This window comes from Chaetodon auriga, chromosome 1 (genome assembly GCF_051107435.1).
Source record: "Chaetodon auriga isolate fChaAug3 chromosome 1, fChaAug3.hap1, whole genome shotgun sequence".
Lineage (NCBI taxonomy): Eukaryota > Metazoa > Chordata > Actinopteri > Chaetodontiformes > Chaetodontidae > Chaetodon > Chaetodon auriga.
The window spans coordinates 25,813,303-25,834,993 of NC_135074.1; the positions used below are offsets into that span (position 1 = coordinate 25,813,303).

The window sequence follows — 21,691 nt, forward strand, 5'->3', positions numbered from 1 at the left end:
CTGAGTGCAGCTACTTCTCCTCTGGTCAGATCACGTGTTTGTGGAAAATCCTGTGTTCTTGCTAATGTGATAAGATCAAGCCGTAATGGGGAACGGTTCTGTAAATTGCTTTAAAAAACAGTGCGGTGTTGTGCATGTGTGCATGTTTGTGAGTACACATGTACTTTCTGCATGTGCTTGTGTTTGCGCGAGAGCACAATGGCTTTCCCTTGGGAGGTGATGGATCCAAGCCAAGGAAATTCCAGTGAAAGTAACTTAACCCGAAACGCCACTGTATCCATTGGCCTACTTTCTCTACCTCTCTTAGTGTAAGCAAATGCAACACGGAGGACCAAACAACTGATACATTTACAGGGCTTCAAATACTGATTATTTTCCTTATTGATCAATCTGTTGATAACTCTTTGGTGAATAAGTCAATAAGATCTTGAAGTAATATTTAGTCAATAAAACGTGACAAAATTGTGAATAACGCCCATCACAAGTTACTTGTTCTTGTTTTGTTCAACAAACAGTCCAAAACACAGACATTCAATTAGCAATGATAGAAAACAGAAGAAACAGCACACCCTCATCTTGGAGAAGCTGGAACCAGAGAATATTTGGCATTTTTGCTCTATAAATGACAGAAATGACTAGTCAGTCATCAGAGCTGTTATTGACTGATTCTCTGTCAATCAACTAAGCACTACATATATGATACTATGCATTGTATAATCAGCACTATGAAAATATAATAAGACCAGTTAAGGGCTCATCTAAATCTTGGAATTCAAGAAAATGGTGACTTCATAATGACACAAATTCAGCACAATATAGTGTGTTAAGATGAATGACTAAGGATGGAAGCTGGTCTCCAAGCAGCTGTTCCCGGACAGACACACACACACACACAACAAAAAGTCTGTTTCATTATACCAGACAAGAAACATTCAAAATGCAACTGAAAGTGAGTGGTAAGTTTGCATGCTTGTCACCTTACATGGCAAACCAAAGTTTTAAAACCAGATGTGGTGAAATCCTTTGCCCGTACATCATTTGTTCTTCAGAGTCCATTGCACAAGAAACAACAGCAGAGTTTCTGGGATCCTTTCTGTTCTCAGAAAAGTATGAACATCTTGAAGATACCGTGGGCTTAATTTGAATTCCTCAACAGTCTCACAAACGACTTTGGCCGAGCTTCCACGGGAAAGGATGGAAAGCAAAGTTACAACATGTAGAAGTGTGCTTCAGCAGATAAGGCCTGGCACTCGCCCACCAGGCAACCAGATAGGGTCTTATTAGCTGCAGGGTTGAAGAAAACAAGTAAACCAAAGGATGAATCCACAGCCAGACTGGACTGATAGGCCTCTGAAGCATGGCCTCGTTAAAAAGGGACATTACTAATTAGAAGCTCTGCTGCCAATCCAAATATTAGCTTTACAAGGTCACCACTTTGACCTCTACAGGTCATCCCTGCCACAGCACATACCCAAAACATACACACACGCCTGTATATGTGCATGTTTCCCTCACAAACACAGCACAGGCCACCCTCGGGTTTGCATGTGCTTGTATATTTTGGAGCCACATGTGCCAGAGAGCAACCACAGGAGGTTGGGAGGTCTTCGGTTAACAAACAGCGCACATTTAGAGAGACATTACATTCCCCAGAGCATCGTTTGAGAACAGATGTGGAAAATAACGGTCATTTCTGAGCTCCAGCTTGACATGCAAATGTTCCACAACAAACCACATTCCTGAAGCCGCTGGCATGACGAAGCAGGAATCGTCCTCAGTCACAGAAAACAACCGCCATTCAGCGCCGAGTCACGTTTTCACAAAAGCAGCACATGTGGCTTTGAGAACTACTTCAGCAGTAGTGAGTAGTGACAGAGACAGCGTGGCGTAAGACGGGTGAGAGTACCGCAGTGTGACGCTCATTACCTCTCTCACACTGAGCCCCGGTGAAGCCGTAGGTGCACACACATCTGTTGGGAGCCACACACCGTCCTCCGTTGAGACAGCCGTTTTCACAAACCGCTGGAATATAAAAGAGAGAAGAAACAAACAGTGACACCACATGTATGTGAGGACACGACGGCGAGTTACAAACAGTTCAAAGGATATCTCTGGTTTACACGACCTGGGTCTTGTGTTTGCAGCTTCAACCATCGTTTGTATTGGTTATGATAACATTGCAGTCACTAAATCGATTGCAGAGATGTGGGAACATCATGGGATCGCTAAAAAGAAGTCAATGGGACAAGAAACGAACCAGGAAGTTGGTCTATTACTGTGATTGATGTTTGAAGAGTTTGATTGATACATTTCCAGTTCACCTTTGTTTACTCTTGCAAGTAAGTTTGACTAGTATGGGAGTTTTGGGCATTTGACCAACTGACTGCTCACATTTCTTGCTCTATCACACTTCCTTTTAGCCATGATCACGTCTCAGAAGGTAACTTGATGAGGACAGAGTTATTATTACCAACAGCAAGGATGATGAAAACTGCAAGACTTACTATCTACAGCTCTGTGAGGTTGTACTTGGGCACAGAAGGGTTTTAAGCTAACTGCTAATGCTAGTGTGGCAATATGCACTCAGTGATAATGTTAACATGCTGACCGCTAATGTTTACCATGCTCAAACTCTTAGGTTCACATGTCAGTATGCTAACATTTGCTATATGGCCCTTACACAAGCTTTAAAGGAAAAATGTTTGGAAACAGACATTATATAACATGTCTTTGCCTTCAATAAACCTAAAATGACATTAAAATATGCTGATGTGTTGAAATCTGTGGTTTTTCAGGACGATAATTACGTTGACCACAGTGGTTTCCCACGTAGCCTTTCTGACACAGGCAGTGGTCCTCAGCACACGATCCCCCGTTCATACACCGGATATTACAGTTCTGGACTGTGGGCAGAACATTGCAAACACACACAGACACGTTGAGGTTAAACTCAGAGCACACAAACATACACTGCAGATTAGATTTACAACATTTCTGCACTGTGAAGTTTCTTAAAAGTCATATTGAGATATAATTTTCTAGAAATTTATGGTGCGCAAACAGATGAGCGCATTGGGTTGAAGCACTGCGAGCTGCGAGAGAACAACATGGAAGAGATGTTGATTGTGGACATCTTCCAAAACACACACACACCCAGTTCACACACACACACACACACACACACACACACACACACACACACACACACACACACAACAACAACCCATGAGATTGACCGCTATTTGCAAGAATGTGATTGCAACATACATATACTGTATCAATTGCTTGGGGCAGTTTCAATGGATGTTTTCAGGAGGTTCTTTGGCTCAGTATCTCATATTTTTGTACCATGCTAGTTAGTGCTCATTACTCATGATGAGGAGAAGAAAACTTGGGAAAAAAGATGCAAACTGCACAGCGTGGTCTGCACTCAAAAAATCTGACCCAATTACAAGCTCTTTAATTTGTATCCTACAAAGGAAAATATATTACAAGACTGCATACTTTCTGTCATCTGTCATCTGTCACTGCTTGTCGTTGTTGTCACGGCATGGTGAAATGTTTTTCTTAAGATTACAGCTCCTTTATTAAAAATGCAAAGGCAGGGGTGTGGTCCAGGCCATGCTTTCCCAAAAACACTTAGTTTCGACATACACTCCTATTTACATAAATCATAATATGAATATATTTATATATTGGCCAAGTATTAGTTACCAACCTCTCCCATCTATATCTATCTACGCTACATAATAAAACCCATCTAGCTGATGATAGCAAGCTTCAAAGGAGTTCAGGAGAGGTGTCGTTTAACAACCTGATTTGGATCCACAGGATGGGGCGATCTGGCCGTTGGGGCAGGTGCACATGTTGGGCCTGGAGCAGAAACCATCTCCACATGAACTCCGGCAGATCGCTGCAAAGAGGAACATGACACTCGGTCAAACAACATAAAAACGTCCTCCGTCAGGTGCAAGATAAAATAACAGTCCAGCGCTCACTTTATGGCGCTGGGATTTGTCCTGATAGTGCGTGAGAGAGATTTCCTGTCATGTATCTGTTGCTTGTCAGCCCGTCCGCTCCAGGTTTTGAATTTCAGGTTAGAATTTCATTTGGTGCAACTTGTGCCATGATCTAAACCTCATACTGAACTCTCATCTATAATATTTCAAAACTCAAACAGACCGCAGTCCAAATACGGTCAAATTGTCCTTTTAACTTTCATCATGGTTAAGTTATAGAAGCCCACTTGGCAACGGCTTTGAGCTATTTTCTTCTTTGAATTTTGTTGCCATAAATGTGCAACAGTGTGTGTTTCCAGTTGGTGCTGGCTGTTTTCGCTCAGTTGCTCTCTTTCCCACAGACTGTTGTTGGCATGGTCCCCTGCCCCCTGCTCCCATCAGGTAGAGTCCAGCCACTGACCCCTACTCTCTGAACCCCACTGCTAAACAATGTCATTAGAGCCGCGACAGGCATCCGGCCAGCCGACCAGCCAGACTGCAATCACACAACTCTGCAGCCTCTCAGACCTTCCTGTCTACCGAGGGGGGGTGAGAGGGGAGAGAGGTGGGGAGGAAATGCAAAGAAAGAGAAGAAAACCAGAAAAAGAAACCAGAAAAAGAAACCAGAAAAAGAAACCACTGCCAGAATACCAAAGTAAATTGACCAAAATGAATGACCACCTGTTTTGGGTCATGTTGCCAGCCCATCATCACCACTAGCCACACTAAACCACTGCTAATGTAAAATTACTTGGGCAATCAAACAGTTTTATGCCAATTAAATGGCAATAGTTTGGTTTGTGCCTGTGTAAAGTCTCATAAATGAATCGCATTTATTTGGAAAAAGGACAAATATCAGGAAACAATATATTTTTTGCACACCTGTATAGAAAAGGCAGGTGCATGAGGAAATTTCTTGCATATATACTGAGTTATTGATATTACAGCAATCTTCTAGTTACTGAAATTGGAGCTTTGAGCAAGTGGACCGTAACTGTTGCCTGATTTTTCACCTGTTCAAGCTCCAAAACATCTGAATGCAAGAAAACTTCTGAAAGTGCTGGATGTCAATGATATTAACGTTCATTCACCACCTGAAAACTGCAGTCCCTGTCTGGTGTGTGACCTGCAGGTTTTATACAACAGACTCGCTCAACAAGTGCAATAAATAAAGTCACATACTAAGAATAATCATGCATTTTATTCTATTAATTAAAATGAAAGAGAATGAATTAGTTTCTTATGTGCTGAATATTTAAGTCTGGTTTGCAGGAGTAACATTCCTGTTGGATTTTTTTCCAACAAAGTCTAAAATTTCACGTAACATATAGTAACATGCACTCCCTTTGCATCCCATGTGGTGTGAAATACACTGTGGCTGCAAGGCTCCAATAAAAACAGCAGGGTGCTGGACTGTGCGAAGCACTGCTGGTGATGGTCATGAGGAGCTCGAAGTTCTGCCTGACCTGAACGTACAGCAGTGGTGTAATAATGGAGGTGATACTCACGAACAATGCACTGGTTTCCTCCAGTCAGAGTCTTCCAGCCTGGGCAGCAGTAGGCGTTGTTTCTTGAGCCACACACATTTGGTCTGTGGAAGATGCAGCAATAGAAGGTCACTAATCCATTTCACACAGTTCAGATGCCTCTTAAGTCAAGTGTGTTAACAGCTTTATCTTTGTGCTTCACAGTCTGGACAACATACAACATCTTCCGTCCTTAGAGCCTCAATTGCTCTCTACTGATGGAAGCTCATTGCTTACTGATCCACAGTGTTCTTACAATGCAGGAACAAATCTCCTGTTTTTTGGCCTCCTCTGCAGAGCACCTCCATCACACTACTCAAGGACACATGTTGCCTCCATCTCCAGTGACATTTTCCATGACACTGACATTGACTCTCCCCAAACACAAAAAATATTATTTTACAGTCCCCAGAAAGCATAAAATGTCCATCATATAACAAGAAGTACAATACACATTTGTCATGCCAGAGGATTTTTGCTTTAGACCCTCATTCTGTGAAACAAAGCCACCTTATGGCCTCTCATCATGGGTGTAATGAGCAGTGAGCAGATTAATCATACAGTGATTTTTCTTTCTTTTTTAAGTCCTGAATGGGTCAAACTGTTTGGTAAATTTAAAGCCAAATTACAGTTTGTCATTTGTTACCCCTTCAATTATCTTAAAGTCATCTCGTCACCCACTGTGGGGTCTCGGACTACTGGACTACGCTATGACCTGCGCTGCTTGTAGTGATCTTGCTGCTGTCGGGTGCGGCCTGGCATGCAGCATTTGGCACTTTCCAGCACCAAATTCTGCTGGTGAGGAAAATATTATGCTGCACAAGGTGTTTTAAGAAATCTGATGCACCTGTAAAAAATATTCCACCTCACATGGAAGCGAACGCCTGCGCCATCCTGCCACCTGCAGGTCTGACGCAGGCCTACATACTGCATGTGAATCTGTAGTCACCAACTGGGCATGCATTGACCCCGAGGGTCAGCGTGGGCACTGCACAGCGTAACTTAAAACTGATCCACGAGGTGCATAATGAAGCCTGTCGGATCTCTGAAACATTCTCATATAAGTCAGTGTGACACAGTGTGCAGCCTGTGTGCACTTCCTGCCTCTGAACCCAGATGTTCTGATAAATTAACTTAAAGCATGTCAAATAAAAATGCCTGTGGAGAATGCTCATTGAGCTGTCTACTGTGTGACCTTCATCAGCTGTTTGCTGTCATCACTGGACACAGACGCTCCTTCTTCTCTTGTCTGTCTTGCTTTCCCTATGTCTGTCTTGCTTTTCTCTCTCTCTCTCCTCTCTTTCTCTAATTCACACACACACACACACACACAACCTCTCCAGCAGTGACCCACTGTGTACAGCTGCAGATGTGATTTATCCACAACTGGGGTGTGGTGTTTTTGGCCAGAAAGAGGATTAGGCTGTTAGAGTCTCTCTCTCTCTCTCTCTCTCTCTCTCTCTCTCTCTCTCTCTCTCTCTCTCTCTCTCTGCCACAGCCACACACGACCAATGGCCTCCTTTGTTTGGATGTAATTTATTATTGCAGTCAGCAGGAATGTGATATTCTTGCCAGTATTTAATTACTAAACTTTGCTCCAAACTTCCCAACACAGACAATGTCACTCATGGGTCTCATTCAGCCTTATTAAAAAATGAAAAAAGAAAAAAAAACACACACACACGTGAGAGGAACAGACACCTGCTAAGAGCCAAAAAATGAAACACACACACACACACACACACACACACACACACACACATACACAGAAAGATGCTCCTTTAAAGTTGCAATAAACTGGAAGGGGAAAACTTTCAAGAAATTGTGGCCTAATGAGGATTATCATGGTCACATTACCCTCTGAGGACGTCCGTCCCTCCCCTCCTCTTGGCCCTGCTGGCTCTGGAGTCGGTCGTCTTGCTCATCAGCTCGCTGTCCCCGGCTTCCACCACCTCTGCAGCGTCTCCAAGCTCGGCGCAGAGGGACAGCAAGGCCACCAGAGCCACGGCCAACTGCAGCAGCCGTCCCCGACACTGACTGTCCGGCATATCCACTCTCATGTGTACAAGTCCAGTGCTCGCTAGAATAAAAGTTTCCTGAACTAATTTCCCAGCCCCCGTCGGCCTCTGCAGTCTGGAGTCAAAGCTGCAAAACAATAATAATAAAACATTTGGAAAAGACGCAGAGGAGAGTGCACGAGATGCAAAAGGAAAACAACTCTGCAGCGCTCTGGGAAGTTGCTGGTGATATGACTTCTGTTGTTTTTAAGTTAGAAAATCATTCAGCTCAGAGTCGCAAAAAAGCTTGCAGTGTAAAAATGTGCAAAAGTGCGCACGAGTGAGTCGTTACTTTACCTTGTCTCCCGAGCAGGAGATTCGCCTCAGACCCGACAGAGGACTACACTTCACTTTTCCTTGCAGGTATTGCTGAATAAACGTTTAGAAGCAAACTGCGGAGACGCAGAAAAGTCACTCAAACTTTTCGCTGAGCTGCTATAAATAGATGCGCATCGTAACTTTTGGAGTCAGCTCGTGCGCATCCAGTCGCGTGTTGACTTTGCACAGATAAGTTAGAGGAGCTGATGCATTCCAGAGGATGAGAATGGCAAAACTCACTGTGACTCTCCCTCACTGCACAGCTCTTTCCTCATCCCTGCTCTGCTCAACTTTCCCCAAAACTGTTTTTTCCTTTCTTCCCCTGCTCTCGCGATACAAAAGCTGGAGTTCAAAAATGCACAAGTTAAGCTCTGGACCTTCAGCCTGGACTTTTAGCTGACGATATTATAGCCAACACAGAGAGGTTTTACAAAATACAGAGCTTCTTACATGCATGTAGATCTATGTCAAAGTTTGATCATAAACAATCTGAAATATAATAATAATAATAATAATAATAATAATAATAAACCTGCTCAATCTTTGCTGTAAAACGTGGTATGCATCACTTCCTTTGTACAGAAAATGCTTAATAAATTGTAGCTAATGACTTCATTAATGTTATTATTAATTAGCTAACTAATTCTTTTTCTATCGAATTTAAGCCATTAATAAGATTAACTGATCTCTGGCTGGTTCTTTGCATTTCATAAGGATGAAAACAAGACATGCAGTACTTACTTTTTCATCCTAATTTCTCTCCTAATATGTTTATTGTTATGCACCAAAACACCAAGGCAACTTCCTCTTATGTGAAAAGCTACTTGGCAATAAAAGTGATTCTGCTTCTGGTATAAATATTGGTAGCCAGTCAATAAATGCTCATGGGTTTCTCATTTTCTAATAACCCATCAAGCCTGCAGGGATAAATGTTAACAAGACATTAATAAAGTATTTTTTTTTCCAAGTGACCCATTAAATCTGCAGCTGCAAAACATTAACAAGTTCTAAATAAATTGATTTACATCCAGATTCCCTGGTGTCCTTTTCCAGAGGGTAGTTCTTCCTAATGGCCTAAAAAGCTAAAAAGACAAAGCAAGCATCTCACATCCTGCTAGAAGAAAATAAACAACTGCCAAAGGGATTATTTGTAATCTGAGAATTAAAAACGTGTCGATCTATAAACCATTACAGCCCGTACAGCTTTTAAAATGGTGCCTTCCTGCTGAAAGTGGTACCAAAATGCAGTTTAAAGCAGTGAACCTTGATCAAAAAGTGAGAGTGATGATATCTGATTTTCATTAAGCTTTTTATGAGTCCCAGTTGTCAGACGTTCGTGACCTCTAATAGACACATTTCGGATGACAAAATCCCACTTTTGCTCCAACGAATGAAATATGAAAACAGTTTAATTCCTCCTCATTTAGAATTGAATTAAGCCCCACAAATATTTACACTGTGCATACTGCATGTTTTAGGGAATTTTGTCCAGTGCAGTGATAGTTTTCACACACACTGATTCATGCCTGCAGCCACGCCCAGCAAATAAAGAGTCAGCCTGGCTCCTCTCTCAAGTATGCTATCACTCTACAACCTGGAGACACTGTGTATATTCCACTACACTGGGCTCCACTATCAGTTTTTTTCCTATTCGTGATTAGCCACGTGTCCGAACACGGCCTCAACCTGCACTTATTCATAAGATCATGTGCTGATCAAGATAATGGTGCCATGAAACGTCCTCAGCGCAGAATTTTGCAAAGTTGAGACAAAAGACTAAACTTTGTGTTTCTTCTGACCCACACCTCTGTGCCTCGTGCAGCCCTCAGCCCATTATTTCACCTCTTCTGTAAAGCAAATAGTGGTGACCTGCCTAAGCTGCTCCAACAGGCGTCTCGCCTTATGTAGTATTTCATCTGGTGTACAGGATGGTGTATATATATCATTAACCAAACTTCCACAACTTCTCTTTTCCGTCCCCTGACACTCAGGTTGAGGCACGCATCTCCACTAGCCTTACTGACATCTCCAGTTGGATGTCTGCCCACCGCCTCAAACTTAGTCTCAACAATATTGCGCTGCTTTTTTTTCCCCCTGGAAAGTCCTGCCCTCTGCAAGGCCTCTCCATCACTGCTGACAAGACCACGTTTACTCCTGAACAGCCAAGAGTCTTTGTCTGCCTCAAGACAACCAAGTGTCAGGCAGCACCCAGAGTGCAATCACCGTGCAATCCTGCAGGTTTGCTCTCAATTATCTCTGTTCAATTCCACTTGTTCAAATCCGTGTCCTTGCTTCTTTATTTTTTCTATGGTTATGTCCTGTTTTGGCTACTGCACTTCTCTCTTAGACAGCCTCCCAAAACACACCCTGTAAGCCCCCAACCACTCCACCAAAATATTGGAGGCCGCCCCATCTTCAGTTTCATAAGTTTCTCTATTTGACTCCCTTTGTAAACTCCCTTTCTTGCCCGCCCGTGACCTTTTCTATGTAATCTGAAATGCTGATGCTTTCATACTGTATTAGGCTTTGAAGGGATTGCTTTCATACCTCCACATCGTGGTCCAGACTTTTTTTTTGCTGGCTCTTACTCTGCAGCTCTGGTTGTCATCGCTCCATCATATCCAAACTCATTTCTCTGCTGTTGCTGCATGATGGAGGAAACAAACAACGTACATTTTCATCTGAATTGGTGCTTTCTTTTTGCATGTTAATGACTTCCTCTCTGAATCTAAATACTCTGGATTTTTCTATGCTGATGACACACTACTTTACTAATTAAGGTCCATGTAGCAAAATACAGATATAACCAATCATCTAGCAGTGAAAGTATTCAGATCTTTTACTTCCGTAAGAATACAAATGATTAGCATCAAAATATACTAAAAGTACCAAAACTAAAAGTGCTCATTGTGCAGAATTGCCCACTTCTGAATAATGAATATTATACAATTGGATTATAGTTACTGATGCACTAATGTGTACTTCATTTAATGTTGCGGCTGGTTAAAGAGCTAATGTGAATTACTTTATGTACTGCTAGGTAGCTTGTGAACTTTCTCGTAGGGAAGTCTTTTTTATTTTAATGTAGAACTAATATCTAGAGTTATTAATTAAGTGTAGTGAAGCAAAAAGTAAAATATTTGCCTCTGAATTGTAGCAGAGAAGAAGTGACAGAAAGGTAAAATACTCAAGTACGGTGAAAGTCTGAGTTATTCATAAATTCATGTTACCAAGAAGCTCAAACAGAAACTATACATATGTCCACAGTCTGTCAAACAAGATTCATTCAAGATTCATGTCAAAGCTCTGCTGTGGATTTAATGTATCGCTCTGTCACAGGCAATTGGCTTGACCTTCCATTATTATACAAAGCAGCTGGCCATCGGGATTTACTTTCAGCTTTACGACAGTGTCTTCCATCATGTCCTCTGGAACCTCTTATCAAGGCAAAACAGAGCTCATTCACAGAGCTGTTGGACAAGCACTTTTTTATTAACTCACATTAACGTGGTTTGAAGTAATTCATAATCACAGCTACCCTCAGATCACCTTCCCTTCTTTACTTATTATTTCTCCTCTCTGCGACTCCATTCCCTCTTTTTTTTGCTCTCTTACATTATCATTATCTTGTCACTGACATATTATTTGTGACTCTTTGACTCATATCTCTGGGCTCCACAATAATGGAAGTAATATAATAATGGCAGTGCTGGTAAGTGTGTTTGGTGATACAAGAAAGTAAATGAGAACTGAACCTTATCTTACTATTGGGCTCGTTGCAAGATAAGCACATCAATTACTGTAAATGGTGGGTACGAGTAGTGAGGGATGCTGGCGGAAGAGACAAAGGTCCAGAGGAAGGGATTAAAGGTTTTTAGTGGAGGAATGAGAGAGTCTGGGGGAGAGGCAGAGGGCAGAAGTGGCCACTGCTGATTGGAGCGGACTGTTTTGACAGTAAGACAGCCTCTCCCTGGATCCTCCACTCTGTCTCTCTCTGAGCTGAGCTGAGCTGAGCTGAGATCAGCCTCTGAAACATAAGTGACCTGGGTGTGAGGAGGTGAGATGAGGGTGAATAGCTGAGTGCAAAGTGGTTTGGGGTGTGTTGGCGGGAGGCAGAGACATCTCACCGACTTTGACACCAAGAAATTCTTGACACAGGGCATCAACTATTGCAGCCTTTCCCACTTTCAGCCACTAAGTGAATACATTCACCCAAATACTGTATTTATTCACTTTCTTGCTGTGAGTTAGATGAAAAAATACCACTCTCATGCTGATACAGTAAATATGAAGCTACAGCCAGCAGCCAAAGACAAAATACAGTCAGGAAAATTGCAATAAAGTTGAATCCATGGCAATATTTTAATGTATAAAAGATGTTTTTATTGCATGGTGTATCAACAGAGCATTACCTCATAAGTGCATTTCATTAAAGCAATAATTATAAATACGAAGCTACAGGCAGGAGAACGTTAGTTATAAGTTATCAGATAAGGATGAGATGGATTTCACCTTTGAACTGATCCAGGTTAGCTATTTTCCCCTGTTTCAAGTCTTTGAGCTAAGCTAACCGTCTGCCGGCTATAACTTCATATCTAGAGAAGAGACAGAAGAAGGGATCAATATTCACATCAAAGTCTTGGCAAGAAAACAAATAAGTGTGTGAAGTTATGAGGCATTTATACTTTATGCTGCTCTACTCATAACAGTCACTGTCACAGCCAACACACACTGTAAATTTCATTGTATATATAGTTTATTATTTTACATTTTTGCACTATTTAACTTACTGTTCAGTCTTCCGCATGTCTTTTTTCCTATGCAAGTACACTGAGTGCAATGTTTAAACCAGAGTCAAATTCCTTGGCCAGTCTTATACATTACATTTCACAGGGGAAATATACTTCTCTTTATTCTATTACATTAATATGACAGCTGCAGCACAACCCATCCACCCCACAAACATGATAATCTCATAAATTCCAAAATGTCAAACTTTATAAAACTTTGTGCTTTAAATTTTTTTGCCAAAACTGAGATTAGGTCACATGAGAGATTTTGTCACATTTGACTACAGAGTTGCAGAAGATTGCTAAAACTGGCGCAGCTGTCTTTAATGCATTAGTAATAATGAGCAATGCAACAGACATTTTGGATAACGGTGCAGAGATGCCGCCATTAAAGACAAGCATACGGATACGTGTGCACTCAAACGCAAAACACACGCACACACCACGTTGTTCCAGTGAAAGCAGTGATGTCAGATGCAGGACTGTTTCTCGCAAAAGCTTCCAGTCATGGTTCTCATCAACGGGACGTAGTGTGGGAGACGCTGATGCCCAGCAGTGCAGGGTTACCCTCTGCTCTTCCTCCACACAGAGGAGAGATGTCATTTACTGTAAGACATTTACCCCACCCCCACCCTCCTCCTTCCTCCAACCCACCTCTGCGTCTCACCCCATCCTTTCCTCAGTTAATCTCCTTACTGTTCGTAACTGAGCGTGGGTTTCATTTTAGGGAATGTTTACTCCTCTGGCCTGAAATGGCTGAACTAAAAATCCTGAAATAGCAAGACATGAAACAGAGGATAGATAAACATTTTTTACAGTGTAGTCTGATTGTTTCTGTGGAGTATTTCAGTACCAAACAAAATAGCCCAAGTTATTGTGATTTAGTAATAACACAACTCGTGTTCTATAATTTACTTCTCTCTCGCTTTAATGTTCACCATGACAGAAGCTCATTTTTCTCCAGCTCCATCACAAATAGGCTGTTCTTTCACCAGCTCGCTCTCTTGCCTATGTGTTTCATATATCCCAAGGCAGTTTTTAATAGCTTAGATTGAGATTGTCTCTCACTGTGCTGCGAGCAGTAACTGTAGCGAGACTTTCTCACACTGTGTGTTGTCTTTGGCTCCGGCAGCCACGGTTCATTTCCTTTTGTCTTCTGCAGCACAACTGCTGCCAATATTCATGTGAAATATTTCAAGAAAATGAGCTGCAGCAGAAATGAGTCTCCCCATCTCTCTCTCTCTCTCACACACACATACACTCATGCACACACGCACGCATACACTCTCTCTAACTTGTGATTCTGGGGTTTGGTTGCTTTTTTTGTCATGAGGATAATGTAATGACAGATTTCTATCAACTGTTTGGGCTTGGCCGTGTATTAGCACATATGGCCCCCTCCTCTGACACACACTGCATATATACAGAGCACCGCTGCAGCACGAAATCAAACATAACCACAAAATAACTCGGAGGAATCCCTTTTCGCCTCCAAATGGATCATTTTCCTCGTGTGTATCTAGGCGCTGCATGAACTCATTTCCCTTAAAAAATTGTTTCCCCAGAAGAACAGACGAGGATTTTTCGGGTCATAAAAAGTTGTAATTGGTCCCTTTCATGGCGAAGATGCCTCTTTTGAGCAACAGCTACGAGGAAGAACGCAGGGTTGACACCATGAGTCATCTCTGAGTGCCCTGGGAGCAGAGTTTAATAGCTGGTGTACTCACCCTGGATGTTTTTCGGTTATACCCCTCGGCCTCTGGCGTCACTGCTGATTGAGAAAACAGGACATTGCATCAGGACACCCCCCATGGATGGAGAAAAGTAGTGAGAGAGCCCTCAGCGTCATAGATCCTCAATGTCATTCCTATTAACTTGTATTAGTGGGAGCAATAAACACTCTTGAATCTGCTGGCATAAACACCCAGGAGTGTACGCACATGGAGTTTAGGTGTGTGGAGAGTTTCATACACACATGCACCCAATGCACAAACAGAAGGGACTTCAGAGGAATAGGTTGACAATTTGGGAATTCACGTCCTTTCTGAGAACAGATCAAAAGATACAGCTGGTTATCTTAGCTTAGCCTCTCTTACTTTAGCCTAGCTTAGTTTAAAGACTGGGAACAGGGGGAAACAACTAGCTGGCTCTGTCTGAAGCTAACAAAATCCATCTTCCACCACTTCTAAACATCAAAAATTAGCAGATTTGTGTGTTTTATTGAGCTTATTTGCTTGACTTTTTCAAGACCGGGAGCAGTGACTTCCTGGAGTTGCCTCTGATTGCCAGGCAACCACACAGTGACACTATGAATTAAACAAGTTAGCTATTAGCTATACATGCTAATTAGTTAGCTTTAAGATAGAATTAGCTTGTCGGCACACAGGAAATCCTGCCACGGATACCAATGCAGCACAGGTATAAACATTACTGTGGAGGTTTTGAGCCTTTTGAAATGACCAGGCTAGCTGTTCCCAAGTCTTAACACTAAGCTAAGCTAACCATCTCTTGGCTAACTTCATATTCGATGGACAGACAGACAGAGAGCGGTATCAATCCTCTCATCTATCACACACACTGACGCTGATTCAACTTCATGGCAGCCTAATTTTCGGGACTGTAGTTTCTGATATTGAATTGTAACACAATGTAAGGTGTTCATGTTATTTTGTCCACACTCTGCATCTGAGCACACACAGATTAATTCAGGGTTTGTCCCCTCTGGGGCACCGTGGACAGTATTTCTGTCTTAAGCCATCCATCCAGGCTGGTCTAGCCGCCCACTTATCTCCCCTCCACATGTGATTTACTCAGAGTCGGTGTCCCCCCACACAAATCTGACCATCTTAGGGATGGAAAACATTCCCTGTTGAGTTTTCCCACCCGGGGTTCACTGCCACCATCTGTAAGAGACACTCAGCACAGATGTAGAGAGCCATAAACACACTCCACGTGATTAGACGCATAGAGAAATACATTTATACACACACTACTCCAGTATTGATGTGATTCTTTTAGGCTAGGGTATCAGTTGAGATATACATACGGAAGAGGTGAGGACAATGAGAGGGGTTGTCAGCAAAGATACAGTAGGTGAAAAGATGGAGTTGATAAAAAAGAGGGCACAGAGCTTAACCCTTGAGTTTTGTTGACTCAGGCTTCGCTTGCTCATTGTTTGGGGTCCTGTAAACCCACTACTGTATGTGTAAAAACAAGGCTAAGAGTCGACAGCCATGCTAGCAGCTCTGCGAGGCTGCACTTAGATACAGCATTGCTTTGAGCTAAAGGCTCATACAAGACAATGCTAACATGCTGATGTTCACCACAATAGTTTGGCACGTTATCATGCTAACATTTGCTAATTAGCCCTAAACACAAAGCACAGCTGATAGGAATGTCATTACTTTTGCAGGTGTTTGGTCAAAGCATCAGTAGCAATCAGACGCAAATGACCAACATCGTCTTAACAGCTGCATGGCTATTAACAATAATAGTTTGAAAATCAACCAATTTTTCCTTCAAATACTTTTTTTTCTTCTGATCCAATTAAAACCCAATGAGCACTTAAGTTTTTAAGTTTTCCCTTTGCTGCAAACTGAGTTCACACGTTCGATGAAAGTGACAAAATATGGAAATGATCATAAAGTAATGCTATTAAATCAAATATAAAATGTTATATGGGCTATGCATGACCAAATATATCCGGTTTATATGCCGAAAAGTCATACGCAGGCAAAGAAATACACATTATATTATCCTGCATAGTGTCATGTTTGGGGTCAAAACTCCCTCTTATGAACAATAAAACTCCAATAACAGAAATCCCAACGCACTTCTTTGGGATTTTGGAGAGGCTGTGCTGCGCAATCGCTATCACAGACCATGAGGATATAAAAATGAAACGCATTTAAGCATGTTTCACAGCTGGAGAAGTCGTGTGTCAGCGTCTGTAGCTTCTGAAAGTTTAGTCATGCTTCTAAGCAATTCTCATAAAATTAGGAAAAGTCACCAAGCATCAAGGGGAAAAAGCAATATTAAGGGTTTTTTTTTTTTTTTCGAGATGCTTAAAAGGTGATGAATTTTCCGAGGCCACGAGCAGAAAGTCCAGCATGACAGAGATTCACTGAATCATCCCTCCTGGTGTTTGCGAGAATCCAAGTTTTGATCCCAGCCTCTGCTTGAAATCCAAGGGAGAAGTGTGAGCTGCTGGCCAAAGCATGAGGAAACAGCAGAGGAATGGAGAGCGAAGAGAGACCAACACTGGAGGAAAAGTCGCGTTTTGAAGTTGGCCAACAGAAAAGTTTTGATTCAAGTCTCCCACATCTGTCTGCTGCCTCGTGCAAGAATCCTGGAATCCCCCACCCCCTCATCATCACAGTGTCTCTCACACACACACACACACACAAATGCAGACTCGATTCCAATCCACCGGCACGGGGCATGAAAACAAACATTTTCAAGGAAGTTCTTAAGCCAAATGGCAGATAAGCATGGCTGCAAACTGAACGTGAACATGCACACACACACAGAAAGTCATACACTGGGAGCAGAAGTTAATGGCATGAACTGAACCTGACCTAGTTTCCAAAGGGGCAATGATAAAGAGAGAGTGGAAAGATGAAGATTTGGACGAGGTAAAGAAACTCCAGGGCATGCTGTGCTTCAGGGCAGTGTGTTGCGCATGTGATTGTGTGTGTTTCTGCTCACGGAGCCAACAGTCCACACACCCATCAGAGCTTCAGAAAGCCGTCATGCTAAGCCGGGGTAGAGGGCTGAGGCCTGAGAGTGGAGGGAGGTAAAAGCTCAAGTAGAGCACTGCTGAGGAGCGAGGCGATCACTGTGAGGGTTACGCACACACACTCATCTATTCTGCGCCGACTCCGGCCAACAGCAACTTACTGTATACTCATTTAACAGAGACTTCTGGCTCGCTCCGCTCCACGGCATGCCCTCGCTGGTCCCTGACTTGCGGATACAGGAAACAGAACCAGGCGCACAAAGCAGGCCGTCTCTCTGTTTGTGCGCATTTGTTTGCGAACCTCACATGACTCATGTCTCCTCCTCTGCTGCGCTGTCTCTGGAGGAACATACGTGTGGATTTTGGCATGCCTGTAACTGCTGCAATACGGCCCAGTCAGTGGCCAAGTCTTGTTTTGTTTCCTCCCAGATTTGAACTCTGTGTGACTCTGATAACATTGAAACGAGGAACAATTTCATGCTCTCGTACTCTGGGCGCTTTTTATGACTTTAATTGTTCCATTAAGGCACTTCGGGGTCTGGGAATGCTTTGTCATATGCACAAGTGTGTGTGTGTGTGTGTGTGTTTAATGTTAATGCCCTCAGGCTCATGAGCACTCAAGTTTATTCTATAAAGGAATTCAAAGAGTTCAGGCTTTTTAATGTTCTGGATCTGCACCAAAGCCACAGAACCTGAAGATTATACTGAATGTTTATCATTTCCTGTGTCAGAGTCGTGTCATGTCATTGGCTGGGTTCAAGGAAGACACACATGCACGAACACATGCACACACACACACGCGCAGCATGTGGTTGCAGAGATGAAGATACTACTGCAGAGCCTCTAATAATCAACCTGCTGAGCAAAGGATGCTTGCCCTGAAAGCTTAAAAGCTCTCAGTGTTTTATGGTGAAAGTGGAAGAACTCATGAGTAATAATGTCCTGAATTTATCGCTGGAGCTGATGACTTTATCAGCGATGATTTTTAATTAAATTATCATAAAATGAGCTGTGGCCATTTAGAAGAAGTCACTGGAAAATATTCAGTGAGTTCAGTCTTTGGTTTATATGATTACAAAGGTTAAGTGCGGCTGCAACTATCGATTGTTTTCACTATCCATAAATTATTTTTTCAGTAAATCAATGAATGTTTTGGTCTGTAATTTAAAAATGTGTGTCACAATTTCCCCCAGGCTCAAGTTCACTTGTTCAAATTGCTTGATTTGTTATTCAATCTACTATAACAGAAGATCAAGAAAACACAAGCAATTATTCAGTCTTGGGGCTCTTCTGCCACGCTTACAAATTGAATTATTGTCCTCAGAGGGTTTGGCGCTGCTTTTATACTCTGCTCCCTTTAAGAAATTAAGAAAAAAAGATGGTTTTCGAACATGAAGTACATAAATATATGGTTGGCTCATCAGCGTTGTCTTATTTATCACCAATTTGGGGCAATGAATGCTTCAGCACTCTCAGATTACCTCTTCTCCAGCATCTCTAAATCCTAAACTGTGTACATTAAGCATTTTTCCAGGACATTGTTTTGGAATTCATTCAAAATGGCGACGCTGAAGGGAGTTATTGGAAATATGAAGCTCCAATGAGAATATCTAATCTGCTGTGAGGAATAGTGCTGGACTCTATTCTGTGTTTATGATTTATTCATTTTAATTACTGCATTTTTCTTTTCATTATATTTTTTTTTGCTCCCTTTTCACTTGTTTTTTGTGCTATTTATTGATTTTCAACTTGAAAATCAACAAATAGCACAAAAAACATTCTTTTATCTTGCTGCAGTTGCTATATCTTATGCACAAAAATGGTTATTCATATAAATATATATATGTATTTTTCAATGCAAGTAAATAAAACGTTCCTTCGGCACTGAACACACCGTGTACTGAGGATTAAAGCAGCATGTTAATAACCCATTTTGTCATTGACCGACTGCCTTGTGAAAGTCGTGCAACAAGCAACTTGATTACTTTTCAAGGGGAATCCTGACTCGGCTCATGTTCCTCCCAGAACTGCTTATACAGTAAAAGCACACTGGCTGCCAGCTGCTGCCTTGACGTTAATGAGGGGTCAGAGGTCAAACGGTGACCTCACAGGTTTGACAACATGTGACCGTCAGCAGGCCTCACAAGTCTGAGAGAATGGCATCACAAACTAGGCCATCGCTGTTCTTGGGGAGTTGTTTTGGGCGAGGTCCGTGTGACTCAGAGAAAATCCTGAGGGACGCAATAAAAGCAGAGAAATAAGTGCGCTCGGCTGAACAATCACTTCATTTCACACTTATGATAGCTTTCATGTTAATAGACGAGAGTCATATCTGTCTTGTAGTTTTGGCGACAGACACTTTCAGTTTCTGTTTGTTGACTGATTGAGTCGGATAAAACGCAGTTATCATTATCTTGTTTAACTTGTGCTCAAGTGCTCAGGAAAAAGCAGCCATCGCATTTCGAGCACGTTCATTTCCTGTTCTTTGTAACAAAGCAGATTAGCCCTCGTTTTGACACCCCAGAAGCAAGGGATTGTGGGAAGTTAAGAAGCATGTGAGCTCTGTGATTACATTTGACAGAATTATCTGAACAGAGAGGCTTTAAGTGTTGTTTTTCTGCAGATATCCTATCAGTGTTTATCTTTTTTTGTGTGTCAGTCGTTAGCAGAGCTGCTTCTTTCCCCATCAGCTGCCAGTGGTTCCCAGATCTCAGCCTAACAAGCTGGGTTGAGGGTGATTAATGTGGGCGAGACCCTCCGAGCCTCTCAGAGGACGATCGGGGCCACAGCCCGAAAGCAGTCAACTGCATACTTTCAGTACACTGTCATCTTTTACTTCACTAAAATCTGCAAGTGACAGGCTGCTGAAAACTGAGGGAGACGTGTTGCAGCAATTATTATAGGCTGTTTACTACCAGTCATTTTCACTGCTCTCTCAGACACACATCTGTTTCAAGAGCACTGAAATAAGCAAAGAACTGCCGGATGTTGTGGTGGTTTCAATCAGTGCTGAGAGCATATATCCTGTATATTTTCCATACTTCATCATGAAGATATCACAGAGAGGATTACAGAGACATGCAACGTCTACATAAACAAATGGAGGACATTAGAAACCTAGCCAGAGAGTATTTGACCAATCGAGACACATTTTTTGGTAAATGCTGACAGGGAATGAGCTTTTGTAAAGACTAATAGCGCCACCTTGTGGCTCAAAGAAACAGGCCTGTTAAAAAGTTTATTACCTGCTGTCCATAGTGACTTTTTCTTCCAGGTCTGGGCTCAAACTGGAGTCACAGCAAGATCCTGATGAAAGAAAATGTTTCAGTTATTAATCACGACCATGTGAAACTGGAGTTTGACAGTGTTTCCTATGGCTATAACTTAGTTTATTTCGTTGTCCACGGGTGTCAAAACTCCATTAAACTGTAAGGAATGATGCTTATTTTGCTTTTTTTGTCATTGTTTTTAGATTTTTCCATATTAAATGTGCAATAATGTGCTTTGAACAGGCAGATCTGCTGCTGATGGCGTGTCCTTCCACCCACTCTGTGTTTCTACAGGGAGAGGCGTTTCACCTCACAGTGAATATTATTTGGTCAAATTAAAAGTAAAGACCAAGAGCAGAGCTCAAAGAAGGCGTGATGGTGAACATTTAAGACATTATCATGACAGAGCTGAACCTCTAAGGCAAAGTCCTGACATTACTCTCCATGGAGCAGCCATTTTAATTGCATCCAACCACCACAGCTGGTGGTTTCTCAGGCTGACACCATCTCTTCTACTGTGTGTGATTCAGTGAAACACTTGATGTGGTGATGATTTGATCAGAAAACCTGAAACCTTACGGGCCTCTTCTGTTGCTATGACCATACTGAGCTTAAACATGCAGTTCAAATAACACTTTTTATTTCACTTTTTGTGCAGTCACTGGGGAAGAGTCACAGCAAAGTGTCCAGTCTCCTCTCTGCAGCTAACGGTGTGTGCATTTGTGTGTGTCGGTCTCCGAATCTCTTACCAGCAGCTCTTCCTGTGTCTTTGCTCACATTTGATACCAGGGGAATAAACCCTTCCTCTTCTTTGTGTGGCACATGGCATTGAGCATTCTGATTGGCTGTTAAACACGACAGGAGGCAGTAATGTCACCTTGGACTCCGCCACAGTAAGACAACAAATGGCACTGTCATGTCTGAGCTACACAGAGAAGTAAAACTTTGACTTTTTTATGTTCTATAAATGTTTTCTTTACATTAACTATTTTTTT

At 42.2% G+C, this 21,691-nt stretch overlaps 1 protein-coding gene across 1 annotated transcript in view; it reads right to left on the bottom strand.

The window, feature by feature from the left end:
• Positions 1-8,196, bottom strand: part of fbn1 (fibrillin 1) — a 58,219-nt gene extending 50,023 nt beyond the window's left edge. The window contains exons 1-6 of the mRNA XM_076731934.1: positions 7,879-8,196; positions 7,382-7,669; positions 5,507-5,589; positions 3,815-3,913; positions 2,808-2,903; positions 1,927-2,022 (exon numbers count right to left, since the gene is read on the bottom strand). Of these exons, the coding sequence (XP_076588049.1) occupies positions 1,927-2,022; positions 2,808-2,903; positions 3,815-3,913; positions 5,507-5,589; positions 7,382-7,584 (577 nt within the window). The 5' untranslated portion in view covers positions 7,585-7,669; positions 7,879-8,196. The remainder of the gene's footprint in view (positions 1-1,926; positions 2,023-2,807; positions 2,904-3,814; positions 3,914-5,506; positions 5,590-7,381; positions 7,670-7,878) is intronic.
• Positions 8,197-21,691: the final 13,495 nt, after the last annotated feature.